We start from the raw sequence: 25930 nt of genomic DNA, 5'->3' as shown, positions 1-25930 counted from the left end.
TTCTATTCTAAAAATGAAAAAATAATTCTATTCAACTTTATTTCAAGTCAAAGGACGAGTTTCAACTATGACATTTCCATAAGGTCAAACTAAATAAAATAGTGCTATTAATCATCTTAAACTTTTCTTTTTCCTTTATTTTATTATTTCTTTTTGTCCTTTTCTCTTCTACACTTCTATAAATACCCTTTTCCTGCTTCGTCATACTCATCATATATACTCGTATTTACACAACTCTTAAGAGAGAAACTTAAAAACCAGAGAAAAAAAAAAAGGAAGAAAGCAAAAATGAGTCTTAATCTTTTATTCGGATTTATAATCTTCTTCTTGTTATGGAAATTGTTTAATGCTTGCTTTCTTTCACCCATTCTTTCGCTGCGAAAGCTGCGAAAGAATGGGTTGGGAGGACCAACACCTAAGTTTCCTCTGGGAAACTTAGGTGATATGAAGGAGATGATCATCAAAGCTAAATCTTTATCTTCGTCTTTGTCTTCGTCATCGGATACTATATCCCATGACATCCATTCGTCTTCTCTTCCATATTTCTCTCAATGGCAAAAATTGCACGGTAAGCATATCATTTTTGTTTTTTGGGTTCAGTATTAGTCTCATGGGTATTATAGCGAATGAGTTAAATAGTTTCTTCCGTTCACTTTTAGTTGCAACATTTTAACCAAAAATCTCATATTAAAAGTGAAGAATTATATTCGGTGATTCTAAATAAGTTAAATGAATAGCCCTAAGGAGAAAAAAAATATATACATAGTATATAACAATAATGAAACTATTCTTATTTTCAAATATAATGTTTGTCTTTTATTTTATTTTTTTTGATTCGTTTTCAAATGTTGTTCGAGTATAAATGGGTACTAGAAATTTCAAAAAAAAAAAAAAAAAAAAAAAAAAAAAAAATGGGAAACACTACATATATCTCCTGAAATAATTTTTTTCTAGCCATTATTTTTGGAGAATCCTATTAAGTTTTTTAATTTACGATATTAGAAAATAAAAGAGATGCTTTTAAATTTGACACCATGCAAAATCCAAAGAGTTCCTTTTATCGTATACGAAATATATATTATTATATTACTCCGTCCAGTCCAAATAATTTTGCATGTAGATGTCCTAATCAACATTATGTTAATACTTATGTATAAATAATATAATATTGACGATGATTGGCATAAAAGAGCATCAAATATTCAAATATATATGCAAGTGATAAAGTGCTAATTATAATGATTAAAATAATTAATAAAGTAATATATGGTTGATTTAATTTTGCAGGTAAAGTGTATGTTTATTGGATGGGCGTTGAACCATTTTTATACGTAGCAGACCCTGAGTTTTTGAAGCAAATGTCAGGAAAAGTATTAGCCAAGAATTGGGGAAAACCTACTGTTTTCAAAAGTGATAGAATTCCCATGTTTGGTGAATATGGTCTTAATATGATTGAGGGTAACACTTGGGTTCGTCATAGACATATTATTACTCCGGCCTTTTCTTCCACCAACTTGAAGGTATGTAAAATTTTATCGCCTTTTGCTCAATTTTGAAAAAAAATTAATTAAAGCTAATTTAGGATCGCGTATGGTTTGCATTGTATGGAGTGATTAATAAATTTTGCGTTTTTACAAATATAGGGAATGGCAAATTCAATGGTGGAATCAACAACTAAGATGATAAGTCAATGGACTACTCTCCTTGCTGACACGAGCAAGGTTGAACTTGACATGGAGAAAGAAGTCACAATATTAGCCGGAGAGATAATTGCTAAAACTAATTTTGGAATTAGTAGTAGATTGGGAAATGTGTTGCTTGAAAAGCTAAGAGCAATGCAGATTAGTTTGTTTAAACATACGCGTTATGTTGGAGTCCCTTATGGCCAGTTGTTGACCATGGGACAAACCTTAGAGGCTAGGAGGCTAGGGCAAGAGATCGATGACATTCTTTTATCCATTATAAACGCGAGAAAAAAGGTTATTGGTGTGGAACCTCAACATGATCTACTAGGGTTATTACTCGAGGGGGAGGATCAAGTTGATGGCCAATTTGTGAGGAAATTAACAACTAGGGAGCTAATCGACGAGTGTAAAACGTTCTTCTTTGGAGGGCACGAGACAGTTGCATTAGCAATGACATGGACATTGATGCTATTAGCAATGTATCCAAAATGGCAAGATGAATTAAGGGAGGAAATTAAAGAAGTGATTGGAGAGAATGATAACATTGACTTCACCATGCTTGCTGGACTCAAGAAGGTAAGAGATTTGACACTATAACACATGATTATGTTTTTTTCGTATGCTAAATACTATCTAACATTATCAACGCATGCATATTTATACATGTTCTTATATACTTTATGTTTAAACAACAAAACATGCACCGTACCTTATTTTCTCAATTGTTTTTCATTTTTCTTGTTTTAATCCTCCAATTGAAAGGTCTTGTTCTTAGAGTTCCTAATATAGAGCACATAACTACATGTGATTATAATATTGTGCTACTTGGTGTTGGTCCTAAACCAACCAAATGACAAAGTTAAAATTTACTATCAAATGGCATTAGATCTTATGATTATAAACTCTTTACTTCTCTTATTGTTTAAAGTATAAAAAGATCTACGATATATATCTATTTATAAGATAATATCTCTATATTAAACCCGAGCGCACCTGTTAAATATTTGCTCATTCCATAGGTATATAACCATATAAGTCATACAACCAAAATTTTTTTTTCTTAAAAAGGATATATAACTAATAAATTGAAAACAAATTATGTTCCCGAAAAAGGGATATAAAAGGATGAGATAAGAGGGCAAAAATTTGTCAATGAGAAACCATAATGGTCCAAATTAAAGAATCAAAGATTTGACCACCACCTAAAGTGATTTTTTTTTTTTTAAAAAAAAAAAAAAAAATACTGTTTTGTCATTTAGCGCCGCAATGTCATAACCGTCCGGAAGTCTAACAGTAAAATAGTTTAGATAATTGTCACTTTTTTGCTGTTTTTAATTTCTGTTTTTAATTTTACTTGTATATGTCAATTCTAATTAAATTTGTAATATATTTCAGATGGGATGGGTGTTTAATGAAGTATTACGATTATACCCCTCGTCACCAAATGCACAAAGACAAGCAAGAAGTGACATTCAAGTAGGCAATGTAGTAATCCCTAATGGCACCAACATATGGATTGACGTCGTTGGAATGCACCACGACCGAGCCCTTTGGGGAGACGATGTTAATGAGTTTAAACCGGAGAGATTTGATGGAGACTCGTTGTATGGTGGATGCAAGCACAAGATGGGTTACATGCCCTTTGGATTTGGAGGAAGGATGTGCATTGGCAAGAACTATGCACTTATGGAGTACAAGATAGTAATGTCCTTGATTCTTCGTCAGTTTTCGTTTTCCGTTGCACCGTCATATCATCATAGCCCTACTTATTTTTTCTCATTCAGACCTGGTTCTGGGGTGCCTCTTATTGTAAAACCTCTGTAATTATGTTCAACTTCACTAGAAATAGCTCACATAAGAAAGTGTTGTACAACATATATATATAATGCTGCAAAAATTTATTAGGAATACAATTAGTAAGTCTGGGAAATCTAGCTAAGTTTACAAAGTTGAGTAGCCTTAGTCTCCCAAACAATACACAGCCAATGAAGTGCTCAATTACTTTTATGGTAATTCAGAGTTTTGATTTGCCCCAACAAAACTTCACACTAGCCCTAACATATTGCATGCAACAAAACTTACTAATTCCAGGAATAGTCATCTTATTTTCTTATGTAGTGATGATCGATAACATCTTATATGTCGCCAATGAGTATGACATGGGAGTTCACAAGTCTTGTAAAGGTTACGGATTCATACCTTATCATCTGACCAAACAAGAGGCACCTCAATTTATAACCAAACAGGAGACAAATTGTTGCTTCTCTTGGTCTGCTAACAAATTGTCCCTTGACATCGTAGTAAAAGTGTACCATATCACAGGAACATCTGCTCTACCTTGTACAAAGACTGCAAATAAAATTTAAATTCATAAAGGTGCTAGCTAGATTAGGAGCTACAACAAAAAATAAGCCTAAACCTCAACAAGGATTCAATAAGCATGCATTACTGAGAGAAATGTAGCTTTTATTACAAATTCAAATTCATATATAGAAATCCAACCCCCAAACCCCCTAGAAGTCCCCTTGAAAGAACTACTTAAGAGTACAAAAGCAAGTAGACTCCTTGCTCCACAAAACCCTAAGCCTACAATTGCTTCACAAGTGTATTAATTGTGGCAATAGTGGATCGTTGAAATTGGTAAAGAGAGCAACATGTTGCCCGGTTCAAAACAACCTTAGAAGAGAGGCAACCTTGATGGAAAACGGACATGCATCCACTGTCGCTCATATGAAGCTATGTGTTCCCATCCAATCTCTTCAATCAAGGAGAGCTTAAGATCATACAATTTCTTCTTAGGAGGTTGCCCGTCTTCATTGATGATGTCATTCAACACCTGATGCACCACAATGACAACCACAAGTATATTAACTATTGGAATTATAATTTCAATAAAATTGATTTTTCTCAAGCACATTATCATTTTTATAAATTAAAACATAGCACTCTTAACCAGAGAGGAAAAACTGTCTCCACCAAAAACCCCATGCCCTAGAGGTGGCTACTGCCAATGAGCAGAAGCCTTTCCAGTGGGCATCTGCACCAAATAATTTGACTATCCTTCTGCAAGTTTCCAATCGAGATCTTCATAATCCCATCTCAGTGACTGCCAAATTTCATATATTTTTGCTCTTTCTCTTTAGCTGATGTTTAGCTTTGGTGGTGACATATGTGACCATAATCCATAAGGGACCATATTCAATATTAATCCATCAATTTGGAGTTACAAGAAGGTACTTAATGATCTGCGGCTCTAAGGGTTTTTGTAGGATAAGAAAGAAATGGATGAGGTTTCTGTTTGAGAGTGATTAAATATTTTCGTGATCAAGTAAAGTCATGTCTTGCCAAGAATTGATGGATTTTAGATTTTTTTAAAGATGAGGGTAACTAGGAGTAAACTCAGTTTTTAATTGCTACTGTTACCGGAATTCAGTTGCTAATTTGCTTTTAAGATAACTCAATTCTCAGGTTTATCCCAAGTATTTCTTAGGTTGGCCCATAGAATTTATTAATGCTAGCATACTGGTTAGTGTTTCTTCAGAGTGTGCAGACTCTTAGCACACAACTCAGGCAAAGCTCTCGAGGACAGATTCAATAAAGTTTATGCAACTCCCCAAAACTATTTATTGTAAATTGAAAATCAAAAGAGTATCAAAGTCAACTTTGACTATTAGAATACTATTATTCCTTATTTAAAATACACACCAATCCAATAAAACTAGTCACAATTTAATCAAAGCAATACTACATTTTACAATCACAAGGAACTGACTTTTATTTTCTAATGACTATAATAAGATTCCTAATAGCTACAGCTAAACACGTGTAGAATAATTTCCAGAGAGGAGATCGCAAATCCTTTTATGTACTCTGCATGGGAGAGGACCATTTGCAGAGCTAAAGAAGTATACTGACCTATACATTAATGGAGAACCAAATAACAAGTACTGTTACAAGGGGGAATGCATCCCTACTTTACAATACCTCGAGATAGCAATGATGGTAGCAAAACAACATTATGATTATTTTGGAGGACGAAGATGAACCACAAGAAGATGAAGCTGAGAGTAGCAAGGGAGAATATGATGCTTGAAATATACCACTTGTGTTTAGCTGTAGTTATTGGGATTTTTTTTAGTCATTAAAAAATAAAGCCAGTTCCTTATGATTGGAAGCTATTATATTGCTTTGATTAAATTGTGACTAGTAGGCTAATTGGGTTAGCATTGGTGTGTTTATTTTAAATAAGGAGTAATAGTTAGAATAGTCTATAAAATGTAGATCCCTAGCTCAATAATTTGCCCACAAGAATTGCTGCAGTCTGTCCCGTTAAATGACCCCTCTTTAGAAATATGATGCCATCATGCTAGTTGGGTAGTTTCTTAAGACTGTTTGAGCATTGAAGTGGAAAATCTATCTTAAAAGGTCAAAAAGAAAACTAATATCCGACTGCAGTCTCAAATGAAGTGATCCAGTATCCTCGAAATGTTTTACTCTTTGAACAAGTTGATGAGATATTAGGGTCTTGACCTTTCAGTCACAGCAAACATATGTTATTACAAGTTTTAACATGGGCATTGACTCCTTCAATCCAATTGAGCTATGAGTTGTTGGAGTGTTAGATCTTGACAATTAGAAATAGTTCAGTACTTCAGTGTGAAGACATGCAAGACAAGTTCTTATGATCAACAGAAGATCAATTTGGTCCACATCTTGTTCAGATTGTGATAATATTGGTCCAATCATAGTTCAGTTCAGATTATTGCAAAATCAATCCTCATTAAGGTGTGTTCTCTTCACCTGTATTTTATATATTTGAACGTATTACCCACATGAACCTATTGGCTCTGAAATTAACTTATTTGAACTTATTGAAATTTACTTGGGGATTTGAACTTGGGTAATTTTAACGGTATAACCCTTAATAGCTACAAACTTAACTCCACTATCCCTAAACTTTATTTATCTAAGCTATTAGCACTAAACTTATCATCAACACATATTTTTCCTGAAATAAGTGAAAGAAAGGTGTGGGCAACAGAGCATCAGTCCTATCAATTTTGTCTTGACTGGGTTAAGATTAGGTCAATTTCAGTCCAGGTCAAAACAGACACATACACAACCAACGAGAACGGATATTAAGCATATCTTTGATCAAGAATTAGCAAGATTAAATATCGAACCTTCAGAGCTGTTCCCAGTCTTTTGGAACGCCTTTCTCGGATCACTGAGAGAGTTCCATATTTAGATGACTTTACATCAGCCCATTTCCTTAACTCCTTGTATGTTGCTTCGAATGAATTTTGATGGGCTTCTGGAGGAGCTCCGACTTGATCACTAGCCAAATCCTCTGCTTTACTTTCCGCCTGAAAGCTCAGATAAGCACCCTCTAGATTATATAGCTATTACAAAAGGAAATTTGAATCCAACAAAAGTGCAGTCAATTACAAACTATGTAAGTTGAATTTAACAAAGAAATTTTGTTATATGCTTATGAAGGCATTTAAAGCACATTTGAAGGAACAAAATGGAGATATATTTTACCTTCAATGATTCAATTTCAGATAAAGCTAATCCTTTCTGGTAAAGAGCCTCGGCTAACTGGTCTCGTGTTGTCTCCATTTGCTTCTTCGTTTTCTGCAACATATAACAACATATTACCAACACTTTACATGATGGGGGTAACCAAATTGCATAGAGCCAATATAAATGCACCAAGTAGAAAGGAATGAGGTAACATATAAGTCAGAACCAAAGCATAAGAAATGCATGCAAGTGCTTCAACATTAGGAACTGGGGGACAAGCAACTGCAAAGAAAACTAATAGGTTGTGTGGGTGATCCCAATAATGAAATACAATGTTTTTAGGGACAAAATCCCATGAAAGTCCATTGGCTACAATATCACAATATTTAATAACTATTATACTATGCTTTCATATTTACAGTTGACAATCTCAACACAGCATACCTCTTCTTCTTCATCTTCAGGAACAATTTTCTGTGAAAGATATTTTGCCAGCTCGTCTCTGTCAATGCTATCAATAACCTCATCAGCTGCTTTAATAACCTACATAGCAGCACAAAGATGATCAAGCAATATTTAAGAGCCACAAAGCACAATGTAGTAAGCTAAAAGTTATACAACAGTGTTGCCTATAATACGGAAGTTCTAGAATGCAAAAGGAATTTAGGTACGAGAATCGTTTGTCACAATGCATAACACATGACCTGAAAGCCAACTTATCAACTACTGATGAATTATGGAGATAAATATTGATCCCAACATTTCCAATTGTTATACCCCTGATAGTATTTTTCTCTCCTCTTAGTACCCCCTAAGTATCCCATCTTATGTAAGCTAATGGATACCCCGTCCAGTCCAAAGTGATTGTCTATAATAAATTTTCCCAAATACTTCCTCCGTTCCCCTAATATTGCAACAAGGGGGCAAGACACGGAATTAAGATGAGGAGAAATATAGAGAAAAATAAAGAGATGGACCCATGTGATGAGGAGAGAGATAGAGAGAGAGCATGTGCAAATATGTAATGTTGCAATATTTGTGGAACTACCTAAAATGGTAATTGTTGCAATATTAGGGGAACGGAGGAAGTATTAAGGATCGTAATTAATGAGTAGTTTACTAACTTTACTTTATTACCTAACAATAAAAGAGAAAGGGTAAAAAAAAAAAAAAAAAAAATGGAAGTACACTATCAATGTAGGAGTATAAACAAATCCCTATAATGCATCAAGGCAGCACTTTAGGTTGTTCAAAGGAGCACAAACAGTTCCTCAACTACTCTAGATTGATAGAGAAACCTTTTCCAACACACCCACAATCAAAGCAAGAGCTTTCTGCAAATAAAAGTTACTCACACAGTCACACCACCCCTAAATAATAGGCCACTTTCGTATTTTAGTTCATCCCAAAATGATAGACAATTTTCTAGATTCAGCAAATTAGAAATTAAACTTTCTTATACAGAGTTTTACTTTTGATGATAACGTAGCAGTTCCAAAGAAAATAACATAAAGATGACAGAGATGTTAACTCATGGTATTTATTCAATTCCTTAATATTGACCACCAACATGGGCCTTATTACAGGATGACAAGAGCACTATAATTTTATGACGCAGTTTAATAAAAACCTCACATGGAAAAATAAGCATTCAAAACAGAATTCAAGTCCAACACAAAAGTTTACCTCTTCCAAATGGCAACATTTGTCCTCAATGTTATCTTGAGAAAGGATACCCTCCAAGATCTTAGCAAGTAATGGAGTGTACTTCGGATATTCAGACTGCCAAGCAACAGACACCATATAACATTTTATATTAACAAAACCAAGACAACCACACCTTTGAGAAGCATCATAATGAGAAAATTCCCAATAGTCCTAAATTCATATCTACATAGACAGCAATCAGTAGATTTTACCTTCAATGATATAGACAATTTTTTCCATTCCTCACGTTCTTCAGCACTATGCAGCTTCAGGCTTGTTAAAACTTTTATCTTCGCATCTCTAACCTAATAAGTTGAAAGCTGAAGTAAGCAATAGTTTTAAAAGTACCAGTGAGTATCATGTATAGACATAATTATTTTACATAGATACCTCTTCTTCAATCCGCTCAGCAATGTTCTTGCTAGTTGATATAGAAAGATCTGAGCCTTTATCTTCACCAGTCTATCAGAGAAAGTAAGTACAGTAAAGTTAAGGGACCAAGTTAGACTTAATATGAGAATTTATTCGGTATTAAACAACATAAAATAAAATACATACAAAAAAATTACATAATTTAAAATATATAAGCATAGTTAACCAACCTTATTGGGAGGGACCACATAGTATATCTGATAAGGAACAGGATTCTTTTCAGGGTCTCCTCCGTTTTTCTCCTTGGAAGAAGATACTCTTCCATACGATATTGCCCCAACCAGCAATGATCCCTCAGGACAATTCTGCAGCAATTAAGCTATGAGCAAATCCAGTAGATTATATCTGTACAAGCTCAAAGTCACAACTTTAAGAATACCTTCGGAAGTTTGTCCTTGGATGGAGGACCTACATAAAAAGCTTCTTCTGATCTGCAAACACAGTACCAAAAAAGATAAAGGAACATAATCCAAGGGGTTACTGGAAATTAACATCTCAAATGAAAAAGCATACCCTGGAACCAAGATTGAAGACTTAAAGTTATCATTTCCTGTAACATGGCCATCAGGTTGAGAATAAAAGCTTAATTGGATGACTTCCTGAATCAAAATAGAAACCAGAAGCAAGCATCTCAGACATAAGAGCTCTTTAAATTGGCAAGCACCACATGGTACCAGACTATTGATGCTAGAATGACTAGAAAAAGGGCTCCAAAAGGAAGAGACAGAAAAACAATGTTACCTTGCTATCCAAAGTCCTCTCGATAAAAATGACCAGAGTCTTCATTTTCTCCAACAGTTGTACGCTGTCATGCCTGAGCAAGAACAAAAACGTGAGTGACAAATACACACTGTAGATATTATAATGTCAAAATGATTTCAGCTCAAAAGTCAAAAGTTAAGGACATAAAATTTCAAGTAATAATTGCAGCCCAAAAATGGACACTAATTCTTTACCTTAAAAATAATTGCAAGGTCATTTCACCCTTTGGCACACTTGCAGCTTCTGGATAGACATCACCCCAGGCATAAATACGCTAGACACACAAAGACCACACAAAAGGGGAGTGAATGTTGGGTTAACAAGACAAATATCCAGAGATATGAAGCAATGCCAATGGGCATTGATATAAAAATACACTTCATAAATGATCATTACCGGAACCATAATTTAGCTTCAAGTAGTAGAATAATACAGTACCAGAATCAAGGTTTTTTATGTAGTAACACTTACATTTATATCAAAACCAAAACAAAATAAGAAGTGATAATTCTAGTAAAGAGAAAAGATTAAAACATAGCAAACAGACATACAACACGAATGCTGACCTTGTTCGCATCTGAGATCATATAAAATTGAGACTCAAACTTTGTATCGTATACGCGATTGTTGAGCAAAGGGATATAAGGCTTTATCTCAGCTCCATCCTCAAGTTTAAACTTATAACTGTGGAGCAAAAAAAGGCACAGTTACTAGACAACAACATCAATCCAATGAAAACAGGTAATGGTGTGTATAAACTGATATAAAACCCACGTTAATGTAAGAGCTAATATTTGCTTCCCCGATGGCAACCTGTCCCGATTTGTTGGGAGAGTTCGAAGTTTTGTCGCCACTGGTCGTAATGGAATTCTAACCTGCATATTACAAGCAAATAAAATCAGATTTGAAATCATAGTATCACTAACCTCTGTCTCTAGTTCTCTATGCCTTCGACAATCTTTACCTTTTTTAGAGTAGCTGAGGGGACAAGTTTCTCAGATGATAGCAGACTTCCAACATCTATTCTTGTGGGAGCTTCACTCCCACCAAGAACTATTTCCTCATTTTTAATTTTGAAACCATGAAATGCAATCTGCACATTTGCGTCGACAGAAAGTGTTATCCAGGATGATAATACTAAGACATAACCAAAACAATATGATGCTATGGGAAAGCATACAGCTAAAGGTTAGACCTGTCCATCTTGATATTTACATATATGAGCAAAACTTTGATTTCCAAATTGAAAAATGTCACATGCATGCTTATTCTTGGTACGAAATTCTGACAAGGTAGAGAATACTGTTCCCCTTGTTTTTAATGAGCAATCTTTGAAGTTTAAGGAGTTCACCAGAAACAAAATATTTGAGGAACACACTACCAAAAGTTTTTTATTTAGATTTAAAAAAAAAAAAAAAGGAGGATAAATTATAGATGGAGGATAAGGCGAATAGTGAGAGGAGTAGCGAGAATCAGGGTAGTAGCCAAGTTGGAGGAAGGCGTAAAATTGTCTTTTCAATTCTCAAAGTTCAATCACTACTTGAAAATGCTGCTCTAATTAGTGGTTTCAAATCAGCATTTTGGAGCCATTCCACAGTTTGAAACTGCTCACTACCAAACACAATAATTAGAAGATATCAGTGATCAATCTACTGTTAACCATACAAAGCCTTGAAAATTGGGTTATCTTGTCTAAGGAACAATTAAGATCAAACTTGGGCGATTGGTATGAGTTATTTTTGCTGGGAGCACTTTATTTGGAGATGGTCAATCTATCTCTTTCACAAACATGAGATGAGGGTAGGAAGAATGAGGGTATGCTCTGGTGGAGTTGGCTGTTTCAAGCACATATTCAATCTCTGGTAGTACTGCATATTCCATGTGATCAAAATCGATAATACATCACAAAAATGATCAAGGTATAATCTTGAGAATGAATGCCAAGGTCCAGGAAGAAATTTTAAAACATAAATACTATAGTACTTGCAAAGATAGGAATAATAGTGATACCTCAAAGTCCACAGTTGTTAATTCCTGACTTCCTGTTCCACTAGACCAAAATTGAGCTATAGCCAATTCAATTGTCTTGCCACCCTCTACAGCAAAGGAAAATGTCTGAGCTGATGGAGATGAGAATGTGACCACACTCTCTGTTTTCATATATCTTTTCAAGGGAGAAAGCTGCAAACACGTTGAACCAGATATAGATCACAAATAGGTTTTTGGATTTTGAAAAGGGCAAAGACCTAATAGTTCAGACACCATTTCTCCAAACCTGTACAGCATCAACAAAAAATCTACGAGACGTATCAAATCCAGATGTACGCATAGTTGCCTCAATCCACGTAGCACCATGTGGTACTTCAATATATTTCCGCTCTATATGACCTAGTGAAATGTGAAAAGAAAATACATATAAAGATTTAAAAGGATGCAGAAATGTTTGGAAAGCTTCGTATACATGTAGAAGGGATAATATAGTTGCACCCACCAAATTATATTTCCATCAAGAAAGATATGGAGTATTAACATACAATGGAAATAAGTGAATCACCACCTACATGAGAGCTACTGCTAAGTCCAGAAAGAGCAAGATTTACGGTCTTACCTTAACCATGTCATAAAGCAGACACTAATCAAAAGAATCCACAATAGTATTTTAAAAAGTATTTAAAAATAGAAGAAGACAAAGAAAATCTAGTAGTAATAGATATAGACATCTTTGCCACCTCTATGTTAATGAAACTCCTGTATATGCCAGCACGGCAGCACCTGCTTAAGTGGTGAACACTCTTCATGATAATGCAGTCCTTTTCAGTGAACTTTTTTTTTTGGCACTCCCATGAGGCTTGCAACACATTAAAAACCACAGTACTCACACCCGGAGACTTCATCTTAGTCTTAATACAATCTGAAACCTACAGAAGTCCTCCAGTATATGGCCCTTAGTGTGAAGTTGTTTCTTACAATTTTAGGTTAATACACACAATTGGTAGCAGGTACATTACCCACAATTATTCTAATGAACTCATTCGAAATCAAAACAAAAAGAAAACAATCACAACTTGATGTGATATAACTCAATTTTGAAGCATATTTTACTCAATAACCCAACTAAGCATCCTACCACTAGTCTTTGCACCTCATACTTGTCCCTCTAATCAAATACTTCCTCTATCTCAATATTCTAGCCCCTAATTTACGACCGACTTTATAAGAAGGCAACTATAAAGGAATTCACAAACACATGAATTACCTTATAGTTTAGACTTTAGAGTACATAGTCAATACAAGAGGCAAGCTCAGTGAGCTCAATGTCATTCATTTACAAGCATCAACTACCTTCGGGACATCCACAAAAATTGAAGAACCAATACATTGGGCTAGAGGGATGATACACAATTGAAATCCTCTCAAGCACCTTCAACAAATCATTCAATCCATCTAATTAAAGGGGGAAAGACGACATTTTGATCTCCCATTATAAAAATGAAATATTCATTCATAAATAACCTGCTTATAAGGAAACAGAATTGGTTATCAGAATTTCTTAAATTTATCAGCCTCTTATAAGTTTATGGTGTAGGTTGAGCAACTAAACGATAATAGTTGGCAAGGGAAGACAACAAGGCAAGTCAAGATTTGTTAAAAAAAACTAGTCAAGTTCAACTCAATTCAATCCTGCTCACAACTATTCACAAGTAACTTGCTAGCTTGTTTGACTCAATATCAACCTTAGTTGATCCTGCATCCATATTATTGCAATAATGATAACATGCAAAATGTCAATCAAGTTCTTTATTTAGATGATCTTGGGATTGTTCTAATGTCTATGATGTTATTATCGTCTAGTTGAATGTTATTTTGCAAGATAAGCCTCAAGCTATCAATGGTAATGCAACTTTACCCTTAACTGGTAATGATTAAATCATACAAACTTCATACCATAACTCCCCTTTAATTACCACCTATGAAAAGGGTCAACAGTGCGCCTATAAAAGCCAAGGTTTTTCCAGGTTACTTATGCCAGCTAATATCAACTCGGTATCTTTGGTGCAGCTTTGGATAGCTTTCTTATACAATGAAACCCAAATCAGATCACAGCATGAGAACACAAGATATTCAGATTCTGTATCGTACATCCGTAAGATGCAGCCAATCGACTTCAACAACTCAATGCTAACACTACAGGAAAATAGAGTTTGAACAGCTCAAGCACTACATATTAGACCAAAAGCAACTGAACTCAAAGGCTGCCTCTGAGAGTGAGCACAAGAGAGAGAATTTTGACAGATAACCAAGGATGGGCAGGAAAAATGAGAATGAAGAGAGAACAATACCTGGACAAAACTGCATGCCTGCAAAAGAAATCAGTGGTGGACTATTCATCACAGCCACAGGCTTTGTAATAGTCACTGGAATTCTAAAAAGAGGCCCACGCCATGGTGCTTTGCTATCAATTCCATAGACTTCATAATAATGTAACCCACTTTCAAGATTTGTGGGATCAACAATTACACTGTAGGAAAAAGGATATTCCAGCTTACAAACATAGTTGTAAAATCAAACTGAAAACAAATGCATAAAGCTTAAGTGTAAATAAAGATGAGCTGGCAGATAACAATAGAAAACAAAAGACTCCACAAGAAATTTGAAGGACAAGGAGCTCATTCTGTAACCTAACCTTTCATTAGGGCCATTAAGCTACACAGTAAGTCAACCCCTGTCCCACAAACCTAAAAAAACACAGCTCTATTTGAAATTTCAAATCATTTAACTAAACAATAGACTAATAGCTCTCACACTTACACACACACAGAGAGGCTAGATAACCACTAAAGAGGTAAAGCAGCTCTTTTTAAAATTCAAATCAATTTAGCTAAAATATAACCCAACCACGCAAGTTCAATGGCTGATTCTTCCAACAAAAGCGTGACATTATTCAATCAACATCAACTTGAAGAAAACCTCTAAATGAATACTACTGTACAAAACCACTATATCTAAACCAAACACTTTCTTGTCCAAAAGTTCAACTATTGACCTACAAACATATTTTCTACAGAATATAACTTAAGCTCATATTATTAACAGGGAGAGGTATGTCTCAGAAACTAAATGTTTATAATGCATATAAGGGAAGGGGGGAAAATCATTATAATAACAAAATAGAGTTGACAGTTATACAAGAAACTGAAGTTAAAGAAGAGGATAAAAAGGAACACAAGGGGGAAGGGGGAGGCAAGATCCAAGGATGAGGATAGACACTAACTTGAAACTACGCCCATTATGAGTTAGGAAAAGATACTCTGGAGCTCTGACAACGGTAGTGTCGCTGGAATGCAACTCAATACACTCCTCAAAGGGAACTAAATCATCTAACTTACTCGCATCCTCGTGAAATTTTGGAGCAACTTGAACTGTCCACTGTTAAGAGCACGGTATTAGATTCTAAGTTTGAAGCATATGCAAATTAGCTGTATAGATTATAAGTCTGAAACATGCCAATACATTTGGAATAATCCAAGCTAGCTAGGAAAAGTCTATTACACTAGGATGCATTAAAACTAAAAAAGAAATAATAAAATAGCTATTAGCAATTTGGTGACTAATAGAGTGAGAAACAAAAACTGACCACTATAATAGAAGTCATCTTGCTAGGATTCCAACTTCAAGTATAGACTTAGAGAATACAGAAATAATGGTTTTGAAAAAATGATAAGCATGTGGCGCTTTAAGGTACAAGGAGTTTCTATTTAAGGTGTGTACGTGAGAGAAAGAAGCAAGCATCATGCACAATATATAACCAATTTCTGTCACTTATTCATCAAGAAGAAGGAGAGGGATGTGCCACATTGTCCTCACTGCATCCCAGGCATCATGCCTGGCATATCTCGATATCCCAGATTATAAACCCAATATGAAACTAAACTGATAATAGCATTAGACCTGCCAAAGGTAAGATTCATGCTAGGTGGCGAAATATAACATATACCAGAGTGATGATCATGTCAATTAAAAAGCCCATCAAACAACTACAACTTTTGCTCACCTCTGCAGCCTGTTGGCAAGCACTAGCCTCTCTCAAGTAGACACCTCGATATGTGGGTGCTGCAAGAAAATGTGGATAATGCATAAGAAGTGAAGAACAGCCAAATGGTACAGATATCAAAAGTTTAGCATCACAATAGGCCAATCACAGTACCCAGCCATGCTTTAGTCACTGCAAACATAAATATATCTCACCACTTTTCCTAGTTATGCTTCAGTCCAAAAAGGTGAACTTAGGCTTTTGGTACAAACTGAAGTATAGTAAAAATTACACTACCAGCACAGAAGTTGCCACAAAAATAACAAAACCAGAAAAGTAGTTAACAGTTAAAAATTACAAATAAATTGTAATCTGTCAAGTGCATGTGTCATAAATGCTAATTAGTAGGCAGGTGCATTAATATTACATGGAAATCAAGAGCTGGCACGGTTTGCCAAGTGGTATCAATAACGAAGCAAATAAACTTCCAAAACTAATCATACACAAAATAATTTTTCGATGACTCAATGGAAGGCGCCTAGATATATTTAGCACCAGAAAGAAAGAAATAACAATACACTAACGAAACAAACACTCTTCTTCTTCCAAAGTTTAGTCGGTGTCACATTAATAATTGTAGGCACAACATTCAAGGACTTCAATCGTGCTTGTCAAGGCGTCATGGCCCCTAAAAGAGTGTGTGCACTGTCAAGGAGTGGTGATCTGGTGAATGTGGTGATGCAATCAGTGCTGCCAAGCATACAGCGGAAAAAGACCAAAGAATACGTTGTAATTTGTGACAAGAGTGAAGCAGGCACGTATCGTAGGTGGGAGCAAAAAGACAAGGACATTATAGTTGTAAGGTGGACCAACCAAAGAAACTCAACCCTAACCAGCAAAAGTTGGTCTAAAAGCTATATATATACGTGTAATACATCTAATTAAAAAGCTGAGCTTTTAAACTCAAGAAGACAACCCATGTCAAACTTTGATAGGACTTGGAGATAACCTCAAACCATGTCTTATACACCAGACCTTCCACGATTTGGATAAACAAATAATTTCTAGTGTTAGCTTTCGTACATATTTAACTTTTTTTCATAAAATTTTAGACCTCAGAAGTCAATATATTAATCTCAAGATTGCCAGATTAATGAATAAAATAATTGAAGATAAGTAAATGTCACATATCTAATATAATTTATCACAATCATTTTGAAATGTGGGATAGATTAATTAGCAAATTGTTTAAGAAGTAAAAAATTAGGAAGAAACAGCAAGGAGACTTACTTGACTTTCCAGATAAATTGACTTTAACTTCATACCAGACAGAGGGAATGTCACTTAATTGTCTAACATATTCCAATGCCCTGAAGAAATAGAGATTTGTAATACATTTTGAGTTCATAACATTAACTTAATTAATAAAAATCACAGATATATGCTGGAGACACTAACTTGTCAACTTGCATAAGCCCCATCCCTGTGGTTAGCCTCTCCTCTGGCGAACTACTTATGGGAGCACATGTATTTTCAATAGCCTTCCTCACATCATATGGACTAACATGAATACCCTCGGCCTGAAGACAGCAGAATATTCAAGGAGAAATCAGTAAAGTGGTAAACAAACCCTCGCAAAATGACTAGTAAGCTAACTAATGCGCGCTAGGAACCTTCATTGCACTAATGAGTAATGCAACTCCACCGCATGCACAAGGAGATGACATTGATGTTCCATTCATGAGCATTCGGCACTGAAGGGTCCATGTTGGAACAGGAGCTACAGCCCCTCCTGGAGCACTTACAGACACACCAAGATCTCCATCTGCAGTTGGTCCTCGACTAGACCTGGATTACATTCATCCAATCACACCTTTAAATACTTCAATTACAATATATCCGAACAATTTCAGATCATTCATGTTGTTGAAATCAGACAAAATACTATTACAGCTATTTTAAGAAAAGGATGTGATCACTGGATCATACCATGTGTACTCCAGCCCTTCATTAGGAGGTTCAACAACACAATGAGCTCCAGCTGCCATTGCAGGAGAAACATAAGCACCAATTCCAATTATGCTTGATGTGGTTCCCCCAGGTGCTCCTACAGTGCTCAAAGCTGGCCCCTCATTTCCAGCACTACTGATAAATACCAAGTGATGCTTATTGACAGCCTAGATTAGCAAACAAGGGCATCGCAATTCATCAGAAAAGAGAATATAAATGTCAGAGATATATGTTGATTAATGGCAGCTCACATTCTTAATAAAGAACAGACGAATAGGAAATACGTAGTATCAAATAGCAATAGGTAGTTAAATAACCTCATTAACTAGATCGACAAAGCGACCATAATCTGGCAGTAAAGAAGCTTCACCATAGCTCATATTGATAAGATCACATTTGTGCTGCAAGGAACCAAATGGAAAGTCATTGATACTATCAAAAAATTAAATGCAGCAGAAATTTACAGCCAGAAAGAATAACGGCTAAGTAACTCATAATTTTAAAACAGTTCCCATCTCTATATGAAATAGAAACAATACAAACCCAGGATTTAATTATACTTCTCCCAGAGTACTCTCTTGATCCACCCAAAAAATGAAAATGGAATACAATAGTGTGCAATTATAACGAATAGGAACATTTTATCCATCGAAAGAGTAAGCTAGAAAAGAAACAAAAAAAATTATCTAGCTACTCATTATATTTTTTTATCAAATATGAAGAACACAAGCTATAGATCTCCCTTTTTCAAAATCTCACCTCCACAGCTGCAATTAGAGCTCGGGTTAAACCTGTCCCAGTCTCCATTGAACCTAAGCGAGCGTCACCAATTTTACAGGAAATTATCTGAGCTCCAGGTGCAACTCCGCTTAACAAGGGCTCCTATAGATAGCCAAATATCCCATCACTATTAGATGGTGAAATGCAAGTGATACTAATGAGATAGAAAAAGGACACAACCTGGGGATGATAAGCAGTGGCAATCCCAGCAACATGAGTTCCATGAGGGGAGCAATCAGTTACAATGCTTAAAACATTCCCTTCTTCAAACACATTAGTCACAAATGAACAAGCATCCAGTTTGCTGAATATGCCATACTTCCTTTCAATCCTGTCATATCATCAGCAACATAGAGATATAAACTTCGATAGCTATAAAATGATGATATATTTCAGGATTGGAAGTGTTTAACAGGATATAGCAGTGGTTTTCGCTTCTTCAATGTGTGTTTTTCTACAAAGAAAATCCAGACTTGGGGCAAGATACTTTTTTTCTATCAGCTTTCTATTAGAAGACTCCTTGCCCTCTGAATGTGGTTAGAACACACATGATACAATTATATCAGAACAATCATTGCCTTTCTATTAGAAGACTCCTTGCCCATACAATCATATCAGAACAATCATACAATCATACGCTAGAAAGACAATAGACGTGTGTTGGTTGTAATTGATTAGTGGTTGAAAGACTTGAAACCCACTATTATAAAAGGCCCTGTGTGTTTCAGATGGTAGCAAAACAACAATGTGATTCATAAGGAAAGTCTAATTTAGCTACCTATTGGAGGAAGATTTGGGGGTTGAATCACATGTCAAAGGGACAATTAAGTAAATTAGCTACCAATTACAACGAGTTAAGTGAGAATGCATAATTGGGCAGCGTATAGATACATGTGCCCTTTCCTAATTGGATTCTCATGCATCAAAATACTAGATTGGCTTCAAGTATTACTGTAACCTTAAAAAAAACTCCCCAAAATCCTCAATATTGAGGATTGAATAGAGCAACTACTAGCAAATTGTTAATAACGTCAATGCAACAATCAACAAGCAAAATTTACACATCCCCGAAAGGAGACAGCATATAAAAAGGAATCAGACACTTACATAAGTGAGGATAAAAGATAAAGCACACTGGAAGGAGATGTGTTGGTTAATAAGTCAATTATTGAGTCCAGACTCTAAATTCTAGAAAGCAAACTTACCTATAAAAAGGGCCAGTATTTTACACCTCTTCTTTAGTGATAATTATTTTTTTTCTTCATAGGAAAAAGAATACAGTATAGCAGGAGATCTTTTAAATCCTGGATGTGGTAGTTGAAAGACTAATTATATGGCTACCTGTAGTTAGTGAGGGGAACAAAATCTGCGAGTTTCCCCTTGCCTGGTTCATCCTCAAGACTTTGGGTGTCAAGAGCAACCCTCCAATATTCCCCATCATTCCATACAACAGCATCAATAACAGGTCCTTTGTCATCGTAGCTCTGGACACATAAATGTAAAGTTAAAACGAAAATGTCATGTTTGAACATAGTAATAAAATAAAATAAAAATATTTTAAAAAATAATAAAATAAAATTAAAAAAAAAACTAAGAGACCTTATACTTACATTAGCTTGCTTTTGTAGTAAGTCTACCCTGTTCTGGAGGTCCTCACGCAACCTTTTTAGGTGTGGATCTTCCACCTTGGTATGTTTCTGCAATAAGAGCTTTGAGCAGCTAATTTACACACAAAACCAAACTCAAGCTTGCAAAAGAGAAGAGGATGAAAGCACAGAAGAACTATAGCTGATTGAATACAGTTTATAATAGGCTTCACAATAGCTTTTGGAAGCAAATAAAGATAGCTGTTAGTGTTTGAAAAAAATGAAATATATATCGATAGCTGTGAGAATTCCCAAATGGATTTTAGAAATAAATCAGTATCCAAAAACCAAAGTGTATGGAAGTAAAATGACAGAAACACAAAATGATTTTCATGGAAGGAAATGGAACTAGGCAAATACCATGCAAAATTTTCCCTTTTTTTTTTTTCTTTTTTAATTCATTAGCTGTCAATTGAAGGAACACTTTCAAGAATAAACCATGTCTCAAGAAAGAACCTGGTCAAATTCTGAGAGTTTCTCTACAGCGTCAGAGATTGCTTCCTGGTTTAATTCATCCCATTTTTTCCTTCTCTCTTTCTGTCCACAACAGAAATGCTTTTAGAATAAATACTCTTTTGCAATTTTGCAGTCAGATATATAAAAAAATAAATCAGACCAAAAATATTGGGAAAAGGTTCCAATAGGCAATTACCTTCAGACGGGATGTCAGATCTTTAGTAAATAGCTCGTAAACCAGCTTATAACCCACATGCCACTCCCCAGAAGGATTCTTCCACGAGGAATTCACAACCAATGGTGCTCCTAGTTATATTTTCACCCAGAAGAAAGAAACTGAATATTTCATCATAAAAGAGACTACTTGAATCTGAAGACTTCAACAGACGACCCATCCTTGCTGGATGTGGAACAGTTCATGGTAGAAACGAACTAATGTAACATTGTGAAACCTATGACATACTTTAGTCACACAATAGCTTTATATAATTGATAATTAACCCACTTTGAGATAAATATAACTTAAGGATACATGATTACCGGCTGGAAAAAGGAAGGGGTGACTAGATTGATGAAAAAGAATTTTTTTTAAAATAAGGCCGAGAATTTCTGACGATTTGAAATATCTATAAATTAGAACAGAAAAGAAATTGTTGATAATCAATATTGATGCAACCATTTAAATGATGTGGAAACTAGAATCAAAGATATTGAAGTTTCAAATCTATCCACAAGCAAAAAATATACATCATTGCATTACAAAACTAATTTGTAAATTTTCTACAAGGTTTAGAAAATGCTACAAGCTCATGTACTTGCACCATTATCACATGATCAAAGCACCAAGTCTTGTGCCCCTTGAGCGTTGTTCACAACTTTGAAGTCAAAAGAAATCCGTCCAAACAATAAACCGATGCATTGCCCATAAACAATCCACAAGGCATATGTCACGTAGAGAAATTGAGCTAATGTATGCTATGTCAAATCAGAATGACAATGTGGTTTCTTTTCTTTAAAACACACAAGTGCACGTGTATATACAAAGCACACTAGGATTAAAACACGTTTGTACAATGATTACAATTCACAAATATAATTTTTAACCAGTACAGAAATTGAAGTGAATATGCATATTAGCTAATTAAGACCTATTTGATAGTATCGCAAAATAGCCAATCAGAACCAGATGACCAACCTGAAGCTCCACAAATACAGCCATCTGCATCAGCCTTTACCACAGTTGATGTGTCAACATCCCCGCTACCAGTACTAATTATGTAAGGAAAATGTATATTTCATTAGCTAGTTTCCATAAAGAAAAATGCAAATTATCATCATTTTTTTTGTAATTTTTTTAAAATATAATAAAAACCTGATGAATAATTAAAAACAGAATCACCACAACAAGTGGAATTAACTAAATTCATAGCACTCAAAATCTCAAATATTGGCAACAGTGCCAACCTTTGCCTCTCATTTAATTCCCTAAATTTACTTGTATTAGAAAGTCACAAAGAGCAAAAAGTGAAAATTAAGAAGAAGAAAAAATCACTATAAATATATCCTCATTCACATTAAGAGATTTTAGATATACCAGTCAAGGACATCTAGAACTTTTGGCTTCCCATCTGAAGTTACTTGTAAAGCAGCGGCAGCCGGATCCACCCCCGAATCTAATCATAGACAGCCATTTAATATCAATAAATGGAAATGGTGGTAATCAAGCAGATTAAGCAATTATAACCAATTCCTGCACTCTTGACTACACACATACACCAATAAGCATAATTTAGCAATAATTAGCATCATGATTGGTAGGCCATGGAAGCATCATGATTGGAAAGCTGTGGAATGTCATGTAAAAAAAAAAACATCACAGATAGTCCATCAAAGAATTAAGTCAAATATACTCCATCCCCAATTAAATAAGCTACATTTCTATTTTGGGAATTCCCATACTACTCATATCAAGTAAAATAATATTACTCTTACATAGTACATTTTTCACGAGGTTTGGTCCGTAGGTTCAAAATAAGATGCTAATTGTTAAAAATAGTACAAATAATCAAGGATAAACCTAATATTTCTAGTCAATTTCCTAGATTTAACCTCTAACTAGAGTTTTTAAAGTGGGACCGAAGGAATACTACTTTGTGATGTCCAAAAAAGTTACTCTATCTCCTTTTTTAGATTTGCAATGGCTTATAAATAAACTTTCCACCCACTACCTTTTTTTTTTTCATATTGAGTATGAGAATGGTTCAACAATAATAGTTGTACTCATACTCCGTAGTAACTTCATCACATATCCTTTATTGCGAGAAGGTTGTGATAATAGTAATACTTAATTCCAATTTCTGACGGCATATCATACACGAAATGCATTATACATAAACACATACACTAATAAACTTGAGCTTAATTTCGAGAGGGTTGTGATAACAGTAGTACTTAATTCCGATTGCTGACAGCATATCAGACATGAAATTCTAGTTTTAGACTTTTTAGTTAAACTCATACACTAATAAACCTGAGCTTAATGCTAGTATTCAGGCCCCTGTACTTCCACTTATTTACTAAAATTAAGTTCAAATTAGTTCCACTTATTAACTAAAATTAAGTTGAAATTAGTTCAAGTAAGATCAAATAAGTTGACATAAAGTAAAAATGCGGCTAACCGGACTCACTCGTTATGTAAATACAATAATTAGCAATATGATATCAATAATTTTCATTTTCAAAATCATAATCAACTTTCTACAATAATTATTTCATGTTCCAGCAATCCGAAAAATCATCATTTCACAAAAAAAAAGCAACCAAATCAATTTACTATCATTCATCAAACACACGAAATTAAAAAATCAAATGACATGATCAATCATCATTGATAAATGATAATCAAGTACTTTGTATAATCAAATCTTCATGCATCAAAAATTCGATAAAAAAATGTAAAAAAGAGGAGAGAGAAAATAGAAGAAGAAGAAGAAGAAATACCGAAAATAGCAATAAGGACGCCGCGACCGTCGTAGTCAGGGTTAGCTTCGAGAAACTTATCGGCGGCGATCTCACGTTTGGGCATGAGAGAAGCAAGAAAAGAGGCCTGAGTATGCTTAAAATTACGAAGATTGCCACCAGTGGCTGCTTCAATGGAGGACGAACAAGAAGCAGGCATTGCCCTAAAAATTCGACTGTTGTTGAATTTTCTCTCTCCTAAATTTCTGGGTTTTGATTCTGAAAATGGTGGAGATTTTAAGGAAGAAGGAGTTTGTGGTAGTATACTACGAGTAGAAGTAGTGGAAATAGTGCGAGTACAAGTTAGCCATGATTGATTTTGCATTTATGGTGGAAGGGTGGTTTGGTAATTTTGATGGGGTGGTGATAGTGGTTTTGAAGGTGGTGACAGGTGGTGGATGGTGGTAAACGCCACCTAAAGGTGGATTAGCCAATGAGGTGTTTTTGGGATTTTTTTTTTTTTTTTTTTTTTTTTGGATTGAGTTTTTTTGGTCTAGAGATGTGTGAAATTATTATTTTGTCCTTTTGTGTGTATCATGTGTAATCTGAAATGGTCTTTTTGGGCTTTGGGTTTGATGGTTTTCCATCGTTAGATGTTTGAGTTGCATTTTGGTTTAGGCTATGTTTTTTTTTAGGTTCTTGTAGTCAATCTCTCAAAGCTCACAAACTATTGGACTTTCGAATTTTAGCTAGAACTAAAGAATTTCAATCAAACAAGTAACAAAGGGATTCATTCCCAAAACAAAACACATACACTCTTCAAAAAAAATAATAGCAGTGCCTTTTTGGTGCAGCAGGCCACATGATGTGGCCTGCTGCCAAGTCAGCAAAAATAATGGGAGTTACTGGTATTATCAAGGTTACTTGTATTTTTTAGCTGTTACTTGTATTTTTTTTTTCAGGAGTTACTTGTATGATTACTTATTTAGGGGTTACTTATAATTTTTTTTTTCAAGAGTTATTTGTATGGATTACTTATTCAGGGGTTACTTGTTTTATTTTTTTTTCAGGAGTTACTGATTACTTGTATTTTTTAGGGGTTACTTGTTTTTTTTTAAGGGGTTACTTGTATGGAATACTTATTCAGGGTTTACTTGTATGAGTTAATTTAAGAGTTACTTGTATGATTAATTATTCAAGGGTTACTTATATGAGTTACTAGCTTATTTAAGGGTTACTTGTATGCATAGGTTACTTGTATGAGTTACTTATTCAAGGTTACTTGTATGAGTTACTTGTTCAAGGGTTGTTTGTACGTATGCCCTATACCAAACCAGTAACACCCTACAAGTAACCCCGACCAAAACCAGTAACACCCTACAAGTAACCCCTGACCAAAACCAGTAACATCGTACAAGTAACTCTTGAAAAAAAAATTGTATTCTGGGTTACTTGTTTCAATTCTGGAGTTACTTGTATTCTAGGGTTACTTGTATGGAACACTTGAACCCTAGATCAAAATCTCGTACCAAACCAATAACACCCTACAAGTAACCCCTGACCAAAACTAGTAACACGTATACAAGTAACCCCATAATACAAGTAACCCCTGACCAAAACCAGTAACACCCATACAAGTAACCCCAGAATACAGGTAATACCTACAAGTAACCCCTGACAAAACCAGTAACACCCATACAAGTAACCCTAGAAACAAGTAACACCTATAGTAACACCATATAAGTAACCCCTGCCGCACCATGTGGCCAGCCGCATACAAAAATTTGTGAAATAATAGAGTAAAAAATCGTATAAAGATAAGATAGAAAATTGATAAATGATTTTTTTTTTTTTTGACAAGAGCTTAAGATAATTTATAATCATAATCCTAAGAAAATGTAGAAATTAAAATTAAAACTTGAAAAGTAGGAACTTTA

At 34.8% G+C, this 25930-nt stretch overlaps 2 protein-coding genes across 2 annotated transcripts; one reads left to right on the top strand and one right to left on the bottom strand.

Annotated features, from left to right (window-relative positions):
- Positions 1-269: 269 nt before the first annotated feature.
- On the top strand, positions 270-3509 carry LOC145609626 (cytokinin hydroxylase-like). The gene is made up of 4 exons (XM_081665072.1): positions 270-568; positions 1288-1520; positions 1644-2261; positions 3081-3509. The coding sequence occupies exons 1-4, from the start codon at positions 289-291 to the stop codon at positions 3507-3509; spliced, it is 1560 nt and encodes a 519-aa protein (XP_081521198.1). The 5' UTR covers positions 270-288.
- Positions 3510-4035: 526 nt separating this feature from the next.
- On the bottom strand, positions 4036-24538 carry LOC145606745 (tripeptidyl-peptidase 2-like). The gene is made up of 34 exons (XM_081662568.1): positions 24036-24538; positions 22630-22708; positions 22231-22304; positions 21232-21341; positions 21036-21116; positions 20544-20630; positions 20275-20417; positions 19114-19264; positions 18913-19035; positions 18471-18554; positions 18133-18320; positions 17817-17991; positions 17602-17723; positions 17434-17513; positions 16165-16223; positions 15385-15539; positions 14453-14631; positions 12388-12500; positions 12123-12293; positions 11077-11205; positions 10887-10987; positions 10679-10796; positions 10307-10386; positions 10092-10164; positions 9864-9949; positions 9730-9781; positions 9521-9655; positions 9309-9380; positions 9131-9223; positions 8898-8993; positions 7656-7754; positions 7230-7322; positions 6869-7051; positions 4036-4521 (listed from the first exon to the last, which is right to left on the bottom strand). The coding sequence occupies exons 1-34, from the start codon at positions 24376-24378 to the stop codon at positions 4363-4365; spliced, it is 4086 nt and encodes a 1361-aa protein (XP_081518694.1). The 5' UTR covers positions 24379-24538; the 3' UTR covers positions 4036-4362.
- Positions 24539-25930: the final 1392 nt, after the last annotated feature.

This window comes from Chenopodium album, chromosome 23 (assembly GCF_948465745.1).
Source record: "Chenopodium album chromosome 23, dcCheAlbu1.1, whole genome shotgun sequence".
Taxonomy (NCBI): Eukaryota; Viridiplantae; Streptophyta; class Magnoliopsida; order Caryophyllales; family Amaranthaceae; genus Chenopodium; species Chenopodium album.
Note: the sequence above shows the minus strand (reverse complement) of the source record. Positions and strands in the feature narration are given on the sequence as shown.